This window comes from Amborella trichopoda, chromosome 12, assembly GCF_054954075.1.
Source record: "Amborella trichopoda isolate Santa Cruz 75 chromosome 12, AtrichopodaSantaCruz75HAP2 v2.0, whole genome shotgun sequence".
NCBI lineage: Eukaryota > Viridiplantae > Streptophyta > Magnoliopsida > Amborellales > Amborellaceae > Amborella > Amborella trichopoda.
In genome coordinates this window covers 45,103,107-45,124,808 of record NC_142347.1, presented here as the reverse complement: position 1 = coordinate 45,124,808, position 21,702 = coordinate 45,103,107, and the positions used below count along the sequence as shown (strand labels likewise).

Below are 21,702 nucleotides of genomic sequence, written 5' to 3'. Positions count from 1 at the left end.
TTTTTGAAAAGCCTAAAAATTAGTTTTTTTAAAAAAATTGTAGTGATTTTTTGATAAATTTTAAAGGAGAATCCATCCAATCCAGCCAATTATCCAATCTAGAGTGTTGATCCATCAATCCAAACCGGTTTCCAAATGAACGATGCAGGTCACTTATGTGTTTTTTAAAACCTTGCCTATTTTCATCCAACGAGATCTATCAAAATGCACGTCAAAATAGTGTTTGCATCTAACATTTTACTCTTTTCTACACTATTCCAAGTCAAAAATCTTGTATGTTTTGAAATTAAATCAAACATATGGATAAAATGTAAAAATAGTGAAATGTAGGCGTATCTCGATAAATTTCAATTTCATATATATTGTTAGTGGCGGGTAAAGATGAAGTTCAGACATTCTATTAGGTAGGGGTGGCCATGGGTTAGATCGGTTCCCGGTCCGGTACCCAAACCCCAAGTCATTATATCCAGATCCGGACAACTAGACCCAATTGGACCTGACCCAAAAATGTATCTCAAATTGGAGCCCAAAAATATAATGTGGAACCTGGACCCAAACACGGACCATATCCAAATACTAGCTAGGTCCAAGATTTGGACTGGACCCGGATCCAACCTGCCGGGTCTAATTTTTGACCTATTTCCAGACTTGGGTTGAGTCCACTTGTCAAGTCCCGGATTAGGTCTACCCGTCGAGACCCGGGTTGGGTCTGGATCCATTGCCACCCCTACTATCAGGGCTTCCAAACGGGGCCACGGCATCGGTTCTTTCAACTACTATTGGATTTATATCTTCTACACCACCATATTAATTCCCTAAATCCACTTATTCTTGCACTTTAAATATTCACTAAAAAAATCACGGACGTGGGGAAAGCTGCAAAGCAATTTCCTAAGCACTACGCATGCTTCAAAGTCAAACCAATGAAACTCTCTTTCGACACTGTTTTCTAATTTTCTATTTTCTATATGAGGATTCCTACATACACAAAGCAACATAAATTCCAGCAGTGATGTACAAATATGTCATAAATTCGCAAATTGTTTACAATTTATCAAAATACAACTAACATTTGAACTATTACCCAACAAAAAAAAACTAACATTTGAACTAAGGATATATATAACGTTTTACTCTATGTGTATTTTGATAAATTTCAAAACTCATTTTAATGTGTCATTTGATTGGGTATCCAAAAGCACAATGGCAATGTGAAATTAGATAAAAAAGCATGGATAAGATGTTAAATAGCTCAAGTCCTAGATATAGTCCAATAAATTTTCCATACTTATATAATATAGTGATCTAATGATAGTACGTGCATCATCAATCGATTTAATTTTTATATGAAATATTTTAAAGACAAGGTGGCATTGAGTGGAGTTGATTTGTTTTATTAAAATGTTGCATCAAGCTTGATCTTTTATTTTTTTACTTTGAATTTTTTACTTTTTATTTTGTTGAAAGGACATCTTGTTGTACCTTGCTTTTCTCATATGGGCTATCACCTTACAATAGAGTCTCGCCAAAAAAAATTTTGAAAAAAAAATTGATCAAATATCCCATGAAATATGCACTATTTGCTATTTTACACGTTTGCAGTTTTTCCAAGTGCCGAGCTCATACTCTTGTGTCTTCTGATGTGGATTTTGAAACTAAATAAAACTATACAAATGTTTTTTTTGATAGATCAGTGGGGATTACATACCCCTATCCATTTTGGAGAGAATCAATTTTTTTGAAGTTGTTAGTGAGAACAGATGCCATAACGTTTGTTGGACAACACATAATATAAATATTGAAATTTATATAAATACGAATAAAGCCATTGGACGTTTTGCATAGTTCTGAATTGTATATTTTATGCATGTTTAGCGGTAATTATATTATTCTAATGTATCCCCTTGGGTTCTCGTCTCTCTCTCTCTAAATATCCTCCTCTTTCCCTCTTCTCAATAAACCTACGATGCTGCCTCTTTTCTTCCCTGTTAGGCCCATGTTCTCTTGTTTCTCTCCCAGAGTATAGCTTTCCGTGCTTCATTAAACAGAGAGAGATGGTAAGGATGGGAGGGGTTTCATGGGGGTGAGTGTGCTCAAAGTAGAAGCCAAATAAAACGACCAAAGAAAATCAAGTCATTTAAAAAATCTTGTGAATCGATCCCAAGTTGAAAGAAGAACAAATCATTCATTCCAGAGTCGATCAATTATTTAAAAAAATAATTGATCGTACCATAATACAATAAAGATAGAGTCCTATTCTATGTGTCAATCCCAGCAACAATACAATTTGCAGTAAGAGGAAAATCGATTGACTTTATAAATTGTGAGGGTTCAAGTCCCTCTATCCCCAATTAAAGAAAGGACTGGTTTACACTCTAATCATTCATTATCATTTTTTCATTAGCCTTGTTAAACTAAATTAGGTATGTTTTTTTTACTTAAACTTAATTGAATTTATATGTATTTTTTAATATAAATATTTCAAATCTCATTTACACCTATATCTTAATACTATTAGTATATTACTCTCCAGTTAGAATTAGATTTCTTACTTTATAAGTAATAAGTAATTTACTTTATAATAAATAATAATATAAAATAAATACAAATAACTTTATAATAATAACTTTGTTTTATTTTAACTTTGTTTTATATTAAAATGACTTGAATTTTGCGGGATCACGATAATTGACTCTTATTAAGATTTTAAAGGGTATGATTTTGTACAATCAAACAAGTCTCAAACCATTTCAATATCTTTAAAAATCAAGATTATTATAGATTCTATGATATGCCTAAATATCAGCCATCAAACATACCCTTAACTTAGGCTCCGGTGGTATTACCACCATGTTGTGTTTGTCAAAGTGGTACTACTTCCACGATGCCAGCCCCATTCTCAATCAAACTATACTGAATAATTAATCTCTCATGGGCATTTTGAAAAATAACGCCTCCTCGTGGTTTTCCTTTAAAATATAAAATAGCAGGGCCACTACGACATACACCAAGCCATGTATGCTCAAAGGTACACCAGAGGCTACTCAAAGACCAAGCGAACACATAGGGCTTCTTTGTTTTCTGTAAGTATTAGCTTTAGCAGTCGAACTTCCAAACTCACAGTTTTTAGAGGCCGTGAGTCCCACTCTTTTCATCCATTTTGGAACTTGTAGGTCCCAAAAATGGGTGAAAAATCGAAAGTCATGGACTCTATAACCCCATGGAGCCACAAGTTTGAAAGATCAGCTTCTAGACCCGAATCGAAAGCCATGGACTCCATAATGCCATGGAGCCTCAAGTTTGAAAGGTCTGCTTCTGGACCCAAAACTTACAACAAACAAACCAGCCCATTCTTCATGGTCCCCGTCCTTTTTATTTTTATTTTTTACGAGCTTTTATTGAATGAAGGCTTAACGGCATCAAATTATAAGGAGGAAAATCCCTTTTCTTTTTTTTTACAATGTTAAAGAGCTTTTATTGAATGAAAGCTTAAAGGCATCAAATTACAAAGAGGGAATTAAAGAATTGGAAATAAGCAAAGAAGGTAAGGAAACACCAAATTTTGCAAGATTATCAGTAACACCATTGGCTTTCCGGTAAATGTGAGAAAACGATATCCCAAGCCCCGGTGAAACACAAAGATCGTGAATTTTCAACCATAAGACATGAAGGGATCACATGATTCTTTGTTTTTTATTATACCATTTAATAACATTAAGGGTATCTCCTTCAATAATTATATCTCCCATAATCCTCTAATGGCAATGAGCTCTAGACCATGCAGGAGTGAGCAAATTTTAGCTTATTAGCCAAAGTGTTGTCACGAGGTCCCGCATAGAAAAAGAGAGGTCCTGCATAGGAAAGAGAACAGTCCTTTCACAGTTTTGAAGGAAGCTGCCCACGCCACACCAGAAAATCCATGATTGCTTAAAGAGCTCCCATCAATAACTCTAAATGGGGACGGTAGATGGGAGTGAAAGAAGCATTTAAAGTTCTTCACGATCCTAGTCTATGCAGGGGAATGCCCAACCCGTTGATGTACCACGTATCATTCACCACAGGTGCATGGAGTTCACTACTATAATAGTAAGGATCACGAAAGGGTATATTACTACAGTAGTGAGGATCATGAGAAGACCACCGATCCTTTATTCATCAAGCGTTCATGGTTATACCACTTTCTACTGCCATACTGGACGGTGATGCAGTGACATGTGCTTCTTTAACGAGAGGCTGACGGTGAAATTCCACTAAATAAAGAGGGTCTTGTGTATGGTGTACCTCCACACGAGCAATAGACTTACCTGAGGAGTTTTGAAGCACACGGTGAGATCATTGGGCATTGGGTCATTATTTTTTTGGTTCTTAGATGTGAAATCGGGTGGTTAATGATGACTGAGCTCAATGTTCATGAAAATATTTTTGAATTTTATGACATATCCTAAGCTGTTGATATAACTTGGGATGATTATAAACATCTTTATACAAAAAGTAAATGGTCTTGCAACGTGTTTTTCCTACCAGCTGTGAAACAAGTTTTGCTTTATGAGGTGGAATGTTGGGCGGTCAAAAAACAATATACCCATAAAATGAGTAGTGGATATGAGGATGTTGACATGAATAAGTGCCAAGACATAGAATTTGAAATAAATGAATTTGAAAAAATTCAGGTGTAGTAACAATAGACGATGCTACGAGAGAGAGTAGACTTAGGTAGGCTAGCTATGTGTAGTGTAGACTTTGTACAACATATGTTAGGAGGTGCGAGTTGGTTTTAGTGGAAGGTTAAAAAATAGCAAGGGGAAGGCTAAAAAAGAAATGGTTGGAAGTAATGAGAAAAAATATGGAGATTTATTGCCTCACCGAGGGTATGACCCCTTAAATAGAGCAGAATGGCAGACCATGATTCATGTAACGAGTTCAAATTAACTGGAAAAAGGCTTTGAAGATGATGATATACATATGGAACAATGTGATTCTATTTTTATATCATATTATATATATATTTTATGCCATTATATGCTATAAGGCCATTCACTTTTAGTACAAAGATGTAGGAATCACTCTTAGATATTGGATGAATATATGATAGATTAAAGTGTGTCACAACATTCGATAAATTTTAATTGGATTTTGTGTCTAGCCAATGATACATTTTCAACTGTCCAATTTCACATGCAATAGTTAAAATAATTGTTTTCTCTTTATACCAAAAGTAAATGAATTTATTATATATATTTTATTTTTTATTTATTTATTAATAGATCCTTTAATTTGACATCAAAATAGTCCTAGATTAGATATTAACAAAGAGAATATATATAAGATATGCTCCCATGGGAGCACGTAAGACGGAGGCATAAATATAATGCATGCGATGTATTTAAAAGTGTTTAGGGTGTAGGTGACCTTCTGGTAATTTTTTCAATCTAAAATTTCAAGGAACATAGAAAATTTAAATTTTGACTCTAGCTTTTAGATCCAACCCCTCATAAGAATTGAATGATCTTTGTTCAATATTGAGACATTGTTTTTTTTCAAGAAACATAGAAAATTTAAAATTTGACTTTTAGCTTTTAGATCTTACCCCTCAAAAGAATTGGATGATCTTTGTTCAATACGGAGACATTATTTTTTTTCAAGATGCATAGTATAATTTAGAAATTTAGTGATTTTTTTTATGGATGTTAAGTTAGTACATGGGTAAAAGACATTACATCCCGGTCTTGCAAGTCTAGGTTTTATTTTGGAGTAATGAGACAATATAATCCTTGGGGAGTACGAAGTCTTTTGGTCATAAATATAATGCACGCTACGCGTTTATGAGGGGGACTTAGGGTTTTGCATAACATCTGTACTCTCAGTTGAAGAGGCGCCGGTCCTGAGAGAGAGAGACAGGGAGAGGTGAGATGTGAGATGATATCTCCATTTTCTTATTTCTTAATCGCTAATTGTTGATATAGTTTGAGAAACCCTAATGTCTCCAATGTCTAAGCTTTATGATTTCTAAGTTGTAGATTACCTCTTTCATGGTTACGGCTCATGTTCTGGTTATTTGAGCTTTCTTTGCTGTTTTTTCTTTCTCTATCTTATTCTTGTTACTCATGCGGATTCTCTGGTGAATTTGATCTTGAAATCTCCATTTTTTTGTGTGGTCAGCCTAGCTTGAGAGAGAAATTTAGAGAGGCGCCACAATGAGGTACTTTGATTTAGAGTTTCTTTGTGTTATCGTTTGTTCTATTCAAAGCATCATTTTTCTGAGTATTTTCTGTATGTCTATTTGGAACATTGTTCCTTTTCACTCTTTTTCATTTTCCAGTTTTAGCATATACATGGATGTTGCATATAGATTATTACCTTTTTGGTATGCAAAATCTTTTTTTTTTTTTTTAATTTGCACTTGTCAATTTATTTGATCCTGCTTGCAGTATCAGTGGATTTTATGTAATATCTTGTGATGGATCACTTGTCTTGAGGTGCATATGTTGCCTTGGTTTTTCATTTGTCTTGCTAGCTGTTAGGGATTAGACTGGCTATTGTACACCCTGAGTTGTTCAGGGTGTTCATGAAGTAGTCCTCAGGGTTCAAGGTTTGGGGCTTAGGACTTAGTTTCCACCTCACCCGCCTTCCAGAGAGCTATAGCCACTGTGTATGTACCTTGACTGTTATAGATGTGTAGCAACCTGTTCGCTAGAGGAACTCAAAGCCAGTGGTAGGTGTTGGTTTCCCTTAGTTGTACACAAGGGTACTAGATGCCTTGATCAGATTCGTTGGATCTCTATGTTTTGTGATCGGATAGATGCATTGTCCGAATGTGTTGCACTTCGGTCGGAGTGTAAATGAAGAAGTGGATGATGGTGATCTGTGTTTGAATAAGTTTTGGTTTCTCATTACCTTCTTTTAGTAATCTCATAAGGTAGTTAAGAGGGATGACCATGGAAGCTTTTGAGGAAATATAACAGGAAGATTAATATTAGTCCATCATTTATTTAGAGGAAGCAGCATTTGAAAAAGTGGATCGGTGGTCTGGATCGGCCATCTCGAAAATTGGTTTGGATTGGAGGATCCATAGTACAAATATATTGGTCGGTTTTGGTTGATCCGGGCTCTTACAAATTTCAAAAAATTGTTACAATTTCTTAAAAATCTAGGTTCTTAGGTTCCCATAAAAATAGGGTATTGCATTATGGATTTTTATTATTTTACCAAAAGTATTAAACAAATGGTGTTAGCACACCAAAATATTATAAAGAAATCCCAAAAAGGGAGTAAAGAACTATAATATTTTATGGGAGAGAGTGTGTATATTTTAGGAGAGAATGTGTGTGTGAGAGAGAGCTGGAGTCGATCTCGTATTATGGAACTCACATAGTATGTAGAAATGAAAAATTCATATATATATATATATATATATATATATATATATATATAGAGAGAGAGAGAGAGAGAGAGAGAGAGAGAGAGAGAGAGAGAGAGAGAGAGAGAGAGACGTACTTTTCTTGACAAAGTTGGTGTAGTTTAGAGAGGAGAGGGTACTTATGCTTGATGAAGTTTAAAGTAAGAGAGAAATATTGTTTTGTTATATGCTTTGGTTATGTTCTTGATGAGGTAGAGAGAGAGAGAGAGAAGTATATATGCTTGTTGAAGTTTAAAGTGAGGAATATTGCTTCATTATGTGTTGTAATGAGGAGGAAATCATACAAGATTGGACCTATGAATCACCCTCAAAAGAAAAAAATACTAAAAGTCATTGTTGCTTCACGTGTCCTTTTTGCATACAAAAAGTCTACGATACAAGAGGAATATCCCGCATTGGGGATTTTGAGTTGGTATTGGGATGCAAGTCTTTAACAAAAGGAAGTTTAAAATGTCAATTTATCATGGCAAGCGGCTTTACCCTCTACATGAGGTGTTGGTGGGTCTAAGTCCCACTAAGGGAGTGGCAAGGTTAAAAAAAACGGATTTAGGTGGCTAGGCGGTTTGGGTCCTTGGCCTCCTAGGCGGTTAGGTGACAGGTAGCCTTGACCAAAATCAAACCCCTTCCTGCCCCCCCACCCCAAACATAAAAGATGTGGAAGTTCTTAGTGCTGGTTTATAGCCTTAGGCAGTAAGACTTAAGTGAATAACTAAATATATAAGACATTTTAAGAGTAATTAAGACTTTAGTTTCACTTTCACATTAGACTTAACCCCTTAAAATATCACATAATCAATTATTTATCAAATAAACTAAAACAAAAAAATAGGATATCAAAATAAGATACATTTTACAAAAAAGAATCAATTATTTATAAAAGAATACGATATATGCTCAATGTTTGAAAAAACGGTCCGCCTGACTCCTAGGCGCCTGCTTAGGTGGCCTGGACAAAAAATCCGCCCGCCTAGATCCAGGCTATAGGGCGGATGTACCTGGGAGGGGCGCCCGAGGTTTTAGGCGCCCGCCTAGGCGCAGGACGCTAGGCAGGCTGCCTAGGGGCTGCTTAGTGTTTTTTGAAACCTTGTATATGCTCAATTTCATTGTCCAAGTGAGAATAAAAATATACCAAAAATCAATCTGCTAACTACAAACATCTAAATATATTGTAAAAGGAAAAAAAAAGTAAAAGAAAAAATAAATGATTCATAACATAATGGGTTGTAGCAAAATAAAATCAAAACCCTCTTTTAGATGTGATAATACTTAAACAATATCAAAATCAAGTCGGTGTCGATGCAAACCTCGTCTATTAGGTTGCCAAAAGTTCTCAAAATCAACTATTAGAAGCTCTAAATCCACTCACGAACTATTGTCTTCGTTTTGGGAAGAAATTGAAAAAATATAAAAGTTATCGATCTTTTGATAAATTCCAAAATGGTGGTTTTCCTCATCGTAAATGCCATGGAATGTAAATTGGGGGTTTAGAATACCCCCTAAAACCCATTTCCCCCCTTTTAGGGGGGGAAAATTTTGTTTTTTATCCTCCCGCAAGGGTTTTTTTTTCATCGTTTGAAAATTGTCACGGGTTGGCGCCTAGGCGGCTGCCTAGAGAATAGCGCTTAGGCTGCGCCCAGACCGCCTAGGTGAGGCGCGCATAAGCAAAGCGCCTTATGCACCTGCCCAGATTATGCCTAGGTGTTTTGAATTTTTTTTCGCTTAGGCGGCCACCTAGGCGGTTGGGTGGCTGAATTTTTGAACATTGGGGAGTGGAAAATACCAAAAAAAAAGATCGAAAAAAATAAAAAAAATAAAAATATAAGTCGTCCCTTTGCGTAGGATGGAGGTGGGACCAACAATTATTGAAAGCGTAGATAGCAATAAATAAAAAATTGAAAAAATGAACAATATAAAAACCAAGAACTGGATGGTATAGAACATGCTAGACTGCCCGGTTCCTGACAGAACTGGCTGGTTCTGTCAAAGAACCAGCAAGTTCCTAGTAGGCTCCTCTCAGTTCCTAATATAGTTAGGAAATTGGGATAACCTCATTGATTCTTGGGTCGGTTCGGTTGATTTTGATGCGACCTAGCATTTTTTAAAACAAGGAGAGGAAGAGGTTGAAGATCATTGAACTTATTAGTCAATTGGTTAGCTTGTTAAAAGTTGTTGATAAAGTGCTATCCATGGGGCTTAATAAGTTGTGAGCCATTCTTTCCTTTTTTTGTTGGGAGCCAGTGTCTTAAAAAATGCAGGGTCGGATTGGAATCGCCCGATCCGACCTAGGAATCAGTGGGGCCATCCTAGTTCCCTAAATATATTGGGAACCATGCAGTTCCCGCTAGGAACTGGCCGGTTCTCTGACAGAACTAGCTAGTTCTGTCAGGGAATTGGGCGGTCTAGCCAGTTCTAGATAGCCCAGGTTTTAGTTTTTATATTTATTATTTTTTCAAATTTTTGATTTTATTGCTTGTCACTCTTTTAATGAGAGTTTGTCCCACCTCAACCCCATGAAAAGGGGACCATTGTTTTTATTTTATATTTTTTCAAATTTTTTATTTTGGTACTTGCCACTTTGGGAGTTGGCCCACCACTGCCCCATGTAGAGGGCAAAGCCGCCTATTATGGTAAAGTGTTCTTCTATATTTTCTTTTTATAGGGACTTGCATCCCAAATATCAATCCTAAGTCCATGATGTGGTTTATATCTCTTGTTTCGTTAGAGAAACTTTTTGCGTGCAAGAAAAGATAAGCAACAACAACATTGTGCATTATTGTAATTATTTTTTGATTTGTAGGTCCTTGTATGATTTCATCCATGTTACAATAAGTCGTCATCATCGCCATCATCATCATTCGAGCCTTGTCCCAACTTTTTTGGGGTCAGTTTCCATGAAAAGATGTGGCAAGCCTTGTTCCAACTTTTTGGGGTCAGCTTCCATGAAAAGATGTGGCAAAGTTTTACGTTAGCTGCCCACTTAATGTAACCTTCCTTTCTCTTCGGGCTTGGATTGGCATGACTGACTTGCTACTTGCCATGACCGTGTTATACTACATTATGGAGCAATATTTCTCTCTCACAATGTTAAACAACTTCAAAAAAAAAATCTCACTCTCAAAACTTCATCAGCATAATTTCTCTCTTTCTCAAGCATAAATACCCTTTACTCTCCGAAGTTCATCAAGACAAGTGCCAATATCTCTCTTAGCATTCTTTATTTCTACATAATATGCTAAACTATTATGGTCCTTTTTACTTCCTATTTTGGGATTACTTTACAATACTTTGGTGTGCTAACATTGTTATGGTTAGCATCGGTTATGAGGTGGGATATGGTTTAAGTGGAAGGCTCTAAAATGGAATAGGGAAGGCTCAAAAGGACATGGATAGAAGTAGTGAGATAAAATATGGTGATTTTTGGCCTTATTAGGGGTATGGTCCTTAATAGAGAAGAAGAGAGGGCCATGATTGATGTAGCTGACCCCAAATAATTAGGATATGCTTGGATGATGATGCCGATGATGAATGTGGTGTGCTAACATTGTTTGTTGACATATTCGATAATATAATAGAAAACCATAATGCATTACCTTTTTTTTATGGAAACCTAAAATAATAGATTATTTTTAAGAAATATTAGCAATTATTTGAAATTCTTTTAAGGCTGGATCGAACTGGCCAGCTGATCCACCTATTTGGATCGCCAATCCTCTGAATCAGACCAGTTTTCGGAATGGCCAATCTGGGTCATTGATCTATTTTTTTAACACTGTTGGGACCTATTATTTCCCTTTGAAAGTCACTTTGTTTGCCCATGCCCATGAATACATGCACTCTAGGCACAAGGAAGGCTAACTTATATGCTTGATTTGCTAGTTGGTAGGCCTTTTGGATGTGTCTCTTCTTTTTGCTTCGTTCTTTGCCTTAGTTGTTGAGTGTCTGAGTGTTTTTTAATCATTCCTAGTGTCCTAGGGCAGGGAGATCCTCGCTTCCCCTTTTGTTTTGTTACTTGTAGGATTTGGTCTACTTGTAAGGTGGGTTGAGGCTTGGGATGATACCAGCATTGGATGTGGTACCTGTATTACTTTCTCATGTTTAGTTTTCATACGTCTTGATCATTTCTTATCTTTTTTCTGTGGAGAATGTTTGAGCATTATGAGACGTTATTGAGGCAGAGAGGTTGTGTAAAAACCTTTATTGATAGGGCTGGGATTGTGATGCACTTCAATCTTATAGCTGTCCTAAGGCATGTTGTGTTATCAACTCAGTTTCGACATTGTATAGATTTATTACTTCCTGGGGATAAGTTTCAGTGGGTGCTCTGGGGTCAGATACTAGAAAGGTTGGTCTGAAACCTCAAACCTCTCCTTCGTAATGTTTAAACTTTCCATGTATAATCTATGGCGTTTTTTGTTGGCCATTTGTGCTTCTTTTTTATCACCTTACTTCATGTTTGGATTTTGGTACATACTGAATATGACAAAGGAAAAAGAGGAGAATTGTACGATTCCATGGTGGATATGGTTATTGCAAGTAATCACTCACACATTAAGAATTCAAGTTTTCCAAACAGCAAGTTGAACATCAACACTTCTATTTGATGTTCACTAGATGCGTTTAGAACTCCTACAGCTTCATGGCATTCTATTTTTCAATGGATGCCTCGAGTTAGTGGTAGATCATTGGTTATCTTTTGGGGATTTTAGAAGGATGCAATAAGATGTGTTTTAGTTGAATCTGGACTATGCATGTGGTGGAGGTGGATTTGATCAACTTGATCTTCATCCAATAAGTGTTTACTCGGTGGACATGAAATGTAAGGTTGGTTAATGGCAGTGTAGGGAAGCTAACCTTGTTTGAGCTAGAGGGGTATGTGAATCTCTTCTTCAGATTATCTTTAAGCTTATATCTCAAGAGTATGCGGAAGCTTATTTCACCTGGTATGTTGGTTGAGAACCTGGAGTGAATTGGTTACATTAAGGTTAAATGAATAATGGACTCCAACAAGGTGCCATAATTCTTGTTAATTGTATTAGTCTCTTAAGATACATAGTTGAGCCCCCCACTTGTTAACGGGGATTCCTTGATATCTTGGTTTGCTGGAGAAAGGACCAGCCTCCATGAGAAAATCTAATGGGCTCAAGAAAGTGGAGAGAGCATGTACTTGTATGGTGGTCTTATCTTGTGGCCATAGAGTATTGAATTAGACCTTGTAGCTTCCTGTCCCATAGACGATTTGAGTGTTTGCAACTTCATGTTCCTACTATTTTTGCTGATCCTGACTGTATTGAGGGATTTGCATATTTGTATTTGAGGTAATTTCCCAGATTTTTTTTGTCATCAGTAAGTGAAGACTTTCATGAGCAAGTAATAAAGAGCTAGGCATGGGCATGAAGAGATGCTGTGTTTTCATCTTATCGCCCAAAGAACCATTTGTACTCAGAAAGTTACTTTACTCTTCAGGAATTTTACTTTCATTTGCTTTTTGATAATTATTGCCCACTTGTTTCTGATAGTGGAAACTAGGTTGCATCAAGGATATGATGCTAAAAGAGTCTTCATGTTTCTTGCTTTTTGATAATTAATGCCCACTTGTTTCTGATAGTGGAAACCAGGTTGCATCAATTATATGATGCTAAAAATGTCTTCATGTTTCTATCCATCCATATGATGAAATTTTTATTCACACTGTTGTATTGCATGTTCTTCCCAGGAGGGAATGCAAGGCCTAACAGTTAGTGTATATGTAGCGGATCAGGAATAAAATGACAGTGTAGGCTTCTGTAGACACTTAGGTGTATACACTTCACTCAGTGGATGTTGAACCAAAGGTTAAGTTTAATGTATAACAGACATTGGAACTAAATTGCCTTTGTGTCGTTCATCAAAATTGTGTGCTCTTCATGAGAACTGTATTTTTTGTATAATGTTGGTTGATACTTGTGTGGGCCCAAATACAATAGGGTTTTCTTCCAGTAGGTTAAAAATCATGCTCGAGTTCCTGAACTTCAAGCCAACACTCCACATGTCCCTTTTCTAAATCATAAGCCCTATGGCCTTGCTTTCTCGTGGGAATCTTTGGGTCTTAATTCAGCTGCTGATTTTCAAGCTGAATAAAATACAGAGCATGTTCTTTGGGAAGATCTCTGATGGTGTTTGATGATGGGCTATAAGTTCTCTTTCATGGACTTTGGCAGTAAATAACATCTGAGGTGCTTCATAGGATCAGATTTTTTTTCCTCTTGAGAGAATTATTTGCATGCATTTCTAATGACTCTTAAAAAAAAGGTTCCATACATTTCTAGCATTCTGTTGGAGATACTTTGAGGCTTTTTCCTCGTTTGAGACTTTTAAAAAAAAGTTCCATTCATTCCTAAGCAAAAGAAACTTTCCAGTAAGTTGCAGAGTGATACTTTGAGGGAAGTCATCGGCAAGGTGATGGGTGATGCAAAGAAGAAGAACCGTAAATTCACAGAAACAATTGAGCTTCAAATCGGGTTGAAGAACTATGATCCACAGAAAGATAAGCGTTTCAGTGGCTCAGTTAAATTACCCCATGTTCCTAGGCCGAAGATGAAAGTCTGCATGCTTGGAGATGCTCAGCATGTTGAAGAGGTAATGTCCTTTGGCCACTTTAATGAGAGTATTTCTCAATATGAATGATATTCTAGAATTAAAAAAAAAAAACTTTTTTGACTTTGGTAATATTTTCTTTGCTTGGGTTCAATTGCACTAAACAAGTAATGTTTTCTTTGTTCTCTGAAAGAATAGGTTTTTTAGTTAAAAATTCAAGTTTCAGCTATGCCACAGTTTTTGAGGAATTTTAAAATTTTCATTGCTGAGTATTAATCATTAGAGGATTGGGAAATTTCAGCTTTGGTCTAACATTGACCTTCATTCTTTTTTGAAAGAAATTTCCACTTTCATGCTTGGCTGAAACTAAATTGGGCATATTAGGGGTGCGGTTTGCATAGAGCCGAGGCTGTAAACAATCAAAGTAAAGTGCACCTTCAAATAGTGTCGAGAAATGTGCTTTCAATTCTGGAAATCTTTGTGATGGCCATAGAATATTTTTTCATCTTTAATTATAAAACTTAAAGCTTAAAAAATAGTGTAGATCGAGCAGATCTATGAAAAGCTGAAAATCTTGAAATTGACGGTCCAAAAATGCTTTACAAGATGCACTATTTCCAAAATTCAGAATTCATTTTTTTCTTATGTCCATGCGTCTTGATGTCGAGATGATGTTATTTGGGCATTAAAACAACCTCTCTAGTGAAAATTTTGAGGTGGGCTCTAATTTTATTGTTTAGAGTCTCGGCTCTATATAAACTTTTTGCATTAGTTTAAGCCTAAAGTGGCTTAAATATGACTTGGAATTTTTTAGCCTTTTTTGGGAATTGATAATATAATCATAGCATTCGGGGAAGTGGTGTTTTCTTCTCAATTTGATAGTGTCAATTTTCACGAGTCTTTGCTAAAGTTTAACTCGACTTCAGCTATTTTCTTTATGTTTTGAAAATCTAAAAAGGACTGCTTTCTTTTTTAATGGTTTCTTTCCAAAATTTTGTGAGAAACTTTGACAATACACTCAAGCCACAGTAAGAACTCCAGTGGTTTCTCTTATTTGTACTCACAAAACATGGAGAATTATAAGAAAAGCACCTGACCAATAAAAGAACGTTGACATTGTGGTGGTTATTTTGTGAAATGGGTTACCTGATGTTTCATGCTCCTTGTTTTTGCAGGCAGAGAAGATGGGATTAGACTATATGGATGTTGAGGGGCTAAAGAAGCTTAATAAAAACAAGAAGCTGGTGAAGAAACTCGCGAAGAAATATCATGCTTTTCTCGCATCTGAAGCAGTCATCAAGCAAATTCCAAGGCTTCTTGGACCTGGTCTCAACAAGGCGGGGAAGTTCCCAACTCTGGTTTCTCACCAAGAGTCATTGGAATCCAAGGTGAATGAAACAAAGGCCATTGTCAAATTTCAACTAAAGAAGGTCCTCTGCATGGGAGTTGCTGTAGGAAATTGCGCCATGGAGGAGAAGCAAGTGTTCCAAAATGTTCAAATGAGTGTTAACTTTTTGGTGTCTCTCTTGAAGAAGAACTGGCAAAATGTAAGTTCATGGTGTGTTGTTTGTGTGAGTGTGTTTGTGTGTGAGAGAGAGAGAGAGAGAGAGAGAGAGAGAGAGAGAGAGAGCACTTAGTTTCTGAGTGGTAAAACCTCTTTTGAGAGAGAGAGAGAGAGCACTTAGTTTCTGAGTGGTAAAACCTCTTTTGAGAGAGAGAGAGAGAGAGAGCACTTAGTTTCTGAGTGGTAAAACCTCTTTTGAGAGAGAGAGAGAGAGAGAGAGAGCACTTAGTTTCTGAGTGGTAAAACCTCTTTTGAGAGAGAGAGAGAGAGAGAGAGAGAGAGCAGTTAGTTTCTGACTTCCAAAACTTCTTCAGAGAGAGAGAGAGAGAGAGAGAGAGAGCAGTTTGTGTCTAGAGTGCTAAATCTTTTTGTTCTTTCATTGGTTTTTATGTGAAACAGGTCAGGTCTTTGTATCTCAAGAGTACTATGGGGAAGGCTCATCCGCTATTTTAAGTGGGTTTTTTTTTTGGAGCTTCGTTTTTTGGATTCATTCAGAGTCAAAAGGAAAGGAAACATTACATGTTTGTTGAAGTCGTTACCATGTTCTCTCTTTTCATCTTCTTAGTAACAATGAGATTGGACTTGCTTGCTCCGAAGCTTTAACATTTTTGATTCTAGGGTTTATTGCCATGTTGGACAATGAGGACTCCCTATTTTGTTTTGTTTTTCTTGTTTTATATGATAGTTTCAAATCTCTCATTCTCTCTCTCACTCTCAATTTTTTTGATTTCAGTGATTTAAAAAATATCGGTTTGGCATGAAATTACCCGGTCAGACCCACAATAAAACGGTGATTCTCTATCCAAACTGCCTATTTTCATTATCAGCCCCTCTTTCACACAATTTCCAATGTAATTTGAACATCAGTAATATCCATTGCTTTTGGGGGATACTATTGTCCACCTTGAAATTTCATTCTATTGGATAAGCCGAAAGCGCATGGATTACCCAATGGATAAGGTAACCTTATGGACTCTGTACCCCGGCTTGATACCCCCTCCTACTCTGCCTTCTCTCTCTAAATCAAAATCTCTATGAATTCCACTCTTTCCCCATTCCCCGTCTCGAAATCAAAATCCATATGAATTTCACTCGCCCAACATTGTACCCCCCGGCAATCAAGACCCCATTTCCCAAAAACCCGCGCATCTTCCACCATCCATCTTCTCTCTTAACTGCCCAACTCGCTTCTCTCTCTAGAAAACTCCATCCTTCCTCTCTTGTCACCCCACTGAAATCTCTCTCTAAAAGCCCCAGTTCACGACTGAGTTTGCGAACAAAATGCACCATAGCAGACCAACAGTTGGCCCAGCCAAAAGAGACTGGAGTGGTCATAGTGGGTGCAGGCCTTGCAGGCTTAGCAGCCGCATTGAGGCTCAATTCTTCCCAAATTCCCTTCCTACTTTTTGAAGCCTCCGATTCGGTTGGTGGTCGAGTTCGAACAGATTCAGTTGACGGTTTTCTTCTTGATCGGGGTTTTCAAATCTTCATTACTGCTTATCCAGAAGCCCAAAAATTGTTAGATTATGAGTCTTTGAACCTACAAAAGTTCTATTCAGGTGCCCTTGTCTACTACAATGGAGGTTTCCATAGGGTTTCAGACCCTTTAAGACATTTTTGGGACTCTTTGGGTACGATAACCAACCCAATAGGCTCGATCACGGATAAGGTTTTGATAGGATTGTCAAGGCTTAAGGCTGCGGCTTCCTCTTTCGAAGATTTGCTCGTAGCTCCTGAGTCTTCCACTAGAGAGAGGCTCTTGAGAGATGGGTTCTCTTCCTCGATCATCGGTCGTTTTTTTGTGCCATTTTTGGGTGGGATTTTCTTTGATGCAAAGCTTGATACAACCTCCAGGCTCTATGACTTTGTGTTTAAATCTCTCGCTCTGGGGTCCAACACCCTTCCTTCAAAAGGGATTGGGGCAATTCCTGATCAATTAGCAAGTCGGCTACCTGACTTCTGTTTAAAACTGAATTCGAAGGTCACCAAACTCAATTCTGATCTGTCGACTGTGGAATTAGAGAATGGAGAAGTTTTCCGAGGCAAATTCGGGTTAATTTTGGGCGTTGAGGAGCCTGAAGCCAAGAGACTCCTAGAGACAGAGGAGGCAGCACTGGCAAATGCGAAGGTGAAGCCTTGCCGGAGTACAGTTTGCTTATACTTTGGTGCAGATGATGCACCTATCAAGGAGCCCATATTGATACTAAATGGGTCAGGGAAGGGAATAGTTAATAACATGTTCTTTGCCACTAATGTCGCTTCCTCCTATGGGCCAAAGGGGAAGACCTTAGTGTCAGTTTCTTTAGTTGGGTCTTATGAAAGTTGGTCTGATGAGGAGTTACAGAACGCAGTGAGAGAGGAGATGGGGACATGGTTTGCGGGCTCTGTGGTGAAGGCGTGGAACCATTTGAGGACATATAGAATTGGGTTTGCTCAACCAAACCAGATTCCACCAACAAACCTTAGAAAGGACCCGAGAGTGGGTCCGGGGGTCTATGCATGTGGGGATTATCGGGACTCAGCAACCTTCGATGGGGCTCTGGTATCTGGGAGGAGAGCAGCTGAGGCTTTAATAGAGGACAATGGCTGGTAGGTTCATGAGAGCTTTTGTGGTTCTTGGATGTGTTGATGGATCATGGTGGTTTTCCTTTCAGAGTTTCTCTCTCTTCCCATGAAGGAGTGCACAATTCTTCCAATGAATCATGCAATCCTCTTTGCTTTGGGATAAAATAGAAGGCCATGTTGAGTTAAATTTATTTAGTATCAATATATTTTATGGATCCTGTTTCCATGTGGCCAAGCCTGCATAATGCGGGCCTATTAATAAATCAATTTTTGAGATGGATTTTAGGATTTAATTTTTAAGGACATGTAATGTCTAATATGGAGACTATGAATATGAAAAAATAAATAAATTTTAAAAACTAAAATGACAATTCTAGTAAAAAGACATTCGGACCGTTAGTTTCCATTGTTTTTAGATGGAACACCTACTTGCATGGATGCTTTACACTTTCTGGACCGCATATATAGAAATGTGGTCCAGCCCGCATGAAACAATTTTTTATATTTTATTGTACATCAACCCCAAATAGTTGAGAAAAGACTATGATGATGATACTTTGTTGTACGCAATTTGGTGATTAATGAAGGAAAGTGATTCTGTGGCCGAAATTCTGCACATCCAATGGGAGTTTTATCAGTGAACTCCAAGCATATTCGTGTTTTAATTTGAGTTCTCAAAAGGATGTAGAAGTTGCAGAGTGCATCAGCAGAATCCATTTGGCCCTCGTTGTGAAGTGGGCATCACCAATTTGTGAACCCTTTGAAGGTTGCTGTTATATCTCACACCAATAATGGGCACGAACCCTTAATTCATTCTTCAACTATTAACCGATGTGAGAGAGAGAGAGACTAGATTTGGCCAAGAGCAATTTATGAGTCCCTAATTGATTGTTATAAGTCAGACCTTCAACTATCAACCGATGCTTATTCAGACATAACTGGGCAACACCAATTTATGAACCCTTAACCAATTTATGAACCCTTAGTTGATTGTTAGAAGTCGGACATTCAACTATCAGCCGAGACTCATTGAGTGGGTGAGTGAGTGTGAGAGAGAGAGATGGGGGAGGGGGTTGGGGATGGGAGAAATATTGATTTGGACATACCGCTCTATTTACTTTTTTTTTTTTTGTCTTTTTTTAATTGCTTCTTTCTTTTTTTTGTCTTTTTTTTTTTTCTTTTTTTTTTTTTTTTTTTGTAAATTACTCAAGTCCGACGGCTTCAACATGGAACCAAATTTGAAAAATAAAATAAAAAAATTGAGGCTATTTTTCTAACATTGAACCGCCGCATATTCCTTTAAATTGACATTGGAGATGCATAATACCCACAGCTCGTGGGTTTTTATTATTGGGTGGCACATACCAATTAATTATTGCAAGTGTCACTCTACATAGCAAAAATAAATAAATCGGTAGGCTATGTCAGAGATGTTAGACTAGTCCAATTTTATAAATATACTTTTAATTTCAAATGAAGCCAGAAAACAGACAAGCATATTTCAAAAAATGCCAAGTATGGGCAGTCCGATGTTTTGATATCTGACCAAACCATAAATTGGTTGGTACTATATATGGGGTATCAAAATGTTTTAGAAACCATAAAAAAATAAATAAAAAATAGATTGATAATTGCAATTCCAAATTGGGGTAAAACTAAAATAAAAAAAAAGAGAATAATCTCATTTCATTATGTCATTGTAATATAATGAAACCACACTTCTAGAAAACCATGTTTGCGGCATTTATATGACCCCAAGTTTTGCACACACACTCTTCATCCTGATAATCAATTCCAAAAAAATGAAATTCAATTTGCACTCTATATATGGTCAAAACAAGTTCCCTTAAGAAAGGGGTGGTTGGGTTGGGTCGTGGTGGTATCATCCCCAAACCCAGTTATCGGTATCCATTCCTCCCGTTGACACCTCCAATTAACACTTTCAAAATGTGACTCCCCAATCTATTGAAAAAACGGGTTACAAAAAAATAAAATTCAATTTACACTCCATATATGGTCAAAATGAATTCCTTCCAACATATTGATTAATGTTGATTTTGAATAATGGTCATGTTGCTCTTTTGACTGGATTAAGTCTCTTACTGGGTTGGTGCTTAGTACGAGTCTTTTAATATTAATAAAGAGCATAAATATTTAAAGAAAAAATGTATATACAATGCTCCTACGAGAGCGCACTATACATTTACTCCCTCTTGTCAAAAACCTACATAGGTCATATTTTTGTTCTTAAATTTAAAAAACTGAGAACTCACTTGAATGTTATTAAAAGTAAAAATAGATTTTGAGTTCTTCAGTTCTCGAATATCACCCTCTCTCTTTTGAGACGCTATTTTCAAGATATTATTTTTGCCTCAAAATTTTTAGACCAATCCTGATTTACTATAGATATTTTGGTTTGCTCATATATTTTAATTTTTAATTCTTAGTCTTGTTAGCTATGATCTAAACTTTAATTTTCACCTAGTTAAGATTAATAGGAAGAAAGAGAGGAGAAAGGAAAAGCAAGAGAGAAGCAATGAAAGAAACTCGAGAGAAAATTTTAAACAACCTTTCCCTCCTCTTCCTTCATAACATTTTCGCCAAGAGGAACTTTAAAAAAGAAAAAGGAGAGAGGGAATCATTATCATTATCATCATCATCATTATAATTTTGAGAGAAAATTTTAAACAACCTATCCTTCCTCTTTCGTAACATTCTCGTCAAGAGGAACTTTCAAAAAAAAAAAAACAAAAAAAGAATCATTATCATTATCATCATCAGAATTTTTATCCAACTAATTAAAATCGACTGTACAAAACTTGATCTACCTTACTAACTAATTAAAATCGTCTACCCAAAACTTGATCCACCTTTCCACTCTATTAATGATTAAGGCAAAGAAATACAATAAAGTAAACGTAAAAGTAGAGAGAGGAATGTAACATATACTGAAGGTGGAGAGAGAGTAAAGTAGAGAGAAAAAAAAGAAAAAGAAAAAGAAAAAAAAACAAGAGAGAAAATCCATTCCTTCTCGTGCTTCGTGATATCCCCCCTCGTGGTGCCTGTCCCCCATCACCCCACACTCACTTTCTCTCTCTTCCTCAATTGTCATCTCTCATACAGACTCTCTCTAGATGTGGCCCCAAACGCCCTTTCTACACGCGCAATGCACCATGTCTGTGAAAACGTACAATCCGCATGCCATCACCAATGATTGAAACAAACGGACGACCCAAAACCAACAAAAATTCCGCCCAACAAATCCTAACCGTCCATCCCATAGAATAGAACCCACCTCTACCTCCTCCCCTTTTCTCAGTATAATGAAGTGTCATGACAAAGATAGTGGCAACCGTAAACAATCACATATCAGATTCGTCCAAAAGGGTCCCATTTCTTTTTACTTTCAAACATGACACATAATATGAAAATAATTGATTAAAAAAATCCAAATCCAAATCCAAATCCGAATCCGAATCCGAATCCTACTCAACTCGCCAACTGCCTCCCTGAACAATATTATCCGGTATCCATCATTTTTAAAGCTTGGAAATTCAATTCTTCTGATTTCATTGTCAAGGTC

The 21,702-nt window shown here is 36.8% G+C and overlaps 2 protein-coding genes across 6 annotated transcripts; both read left to right on the top strand.

Moving 5' to 3' along the window:
- The first annotated feature begins 5,850 nt into the window (after positions 1-5,850).
- Positions 5,851-16,253, top strand: LOC18435413 (large ribosomal subunit protein uL1). 5 transcript variants are annotated; one of them, XM_006845458.4, is made up of 5 exons: positions 5,851-5,904; positions 6,160-6,199; positions 13,813-14,032; positions 15,166-15,537; positions 15,954-16,253. In XM_006845458.4, exons 2-5 carry the CDS (start codon positions 6,195-6,197, stop codon positions 16,005-16,007), a joined length of 651 nt encoding a protein of 216 aa, XP_006845521.2. In that variant the 5' UTR covers positions 5,851-5,904; positions 6,160-6,194; the 3' UTR covers positions 16,008-16,253. The 5 variants fall into 5 exon arrangements, with proteins under 5 accessions (XP_006845521.2, XP_088710045.1, XP_088710044.1 ...); XM_088853919.1 differs by having other exon boundaries at positions 13,736-14,032; XM_088853918.1 differs by having other exon boundaries at positions 5,851-5,911.
- LOC18435412 (FAD/NAD(P)-binding oxidoreductase family protein) lies at positions 16,097-18,412 on the top strand. The gene has a single exon (XM_006845457.4). The coding sequence runs from the start codon at positions 16,636-16,638 to the stop codon at positions 18,145-18,147; it is 1,512 nt and encodes a 503-aa protein (XP_006845520.1). The 5' UTR covers positions 16,097-16,635; the 3' UTR covers positions 18,148-18,412.
- The last annotated feature ends 3,290 nt before the right edge of the window (positions 18,413-21,702 follow it).

What these genes read in the sequence shown, in the direction of transcription:
- LOC18435413 (XM_006845458.4), top strand. An exon ending in ATGCTCAGCATGTTGAAGAG is followed by an intron (nt 14,033 to 15,165) that starts GTAATGTCCTTT and finishes TTGTTTTTGCAG; the next exon opens with GCAGAGAAGATGGGATTAGA. An exon ending in TGAAGAAGAACTGGCAAAAT is followed by an intron (nt 15,538 to 15,953) that starts GTAAGTTCATGG and finishes TATGTGAAACAG; the next exon opens with GTCAGGTCTTTGTATCTCAA.
- LOC18435412 (XM_006845457.4), top strand. Translation starts at nt 16,636, where the DNA reads ATGAATTTCACTCGCCCAACATTGTACCCCCCGGCAATCAAGACCCCA.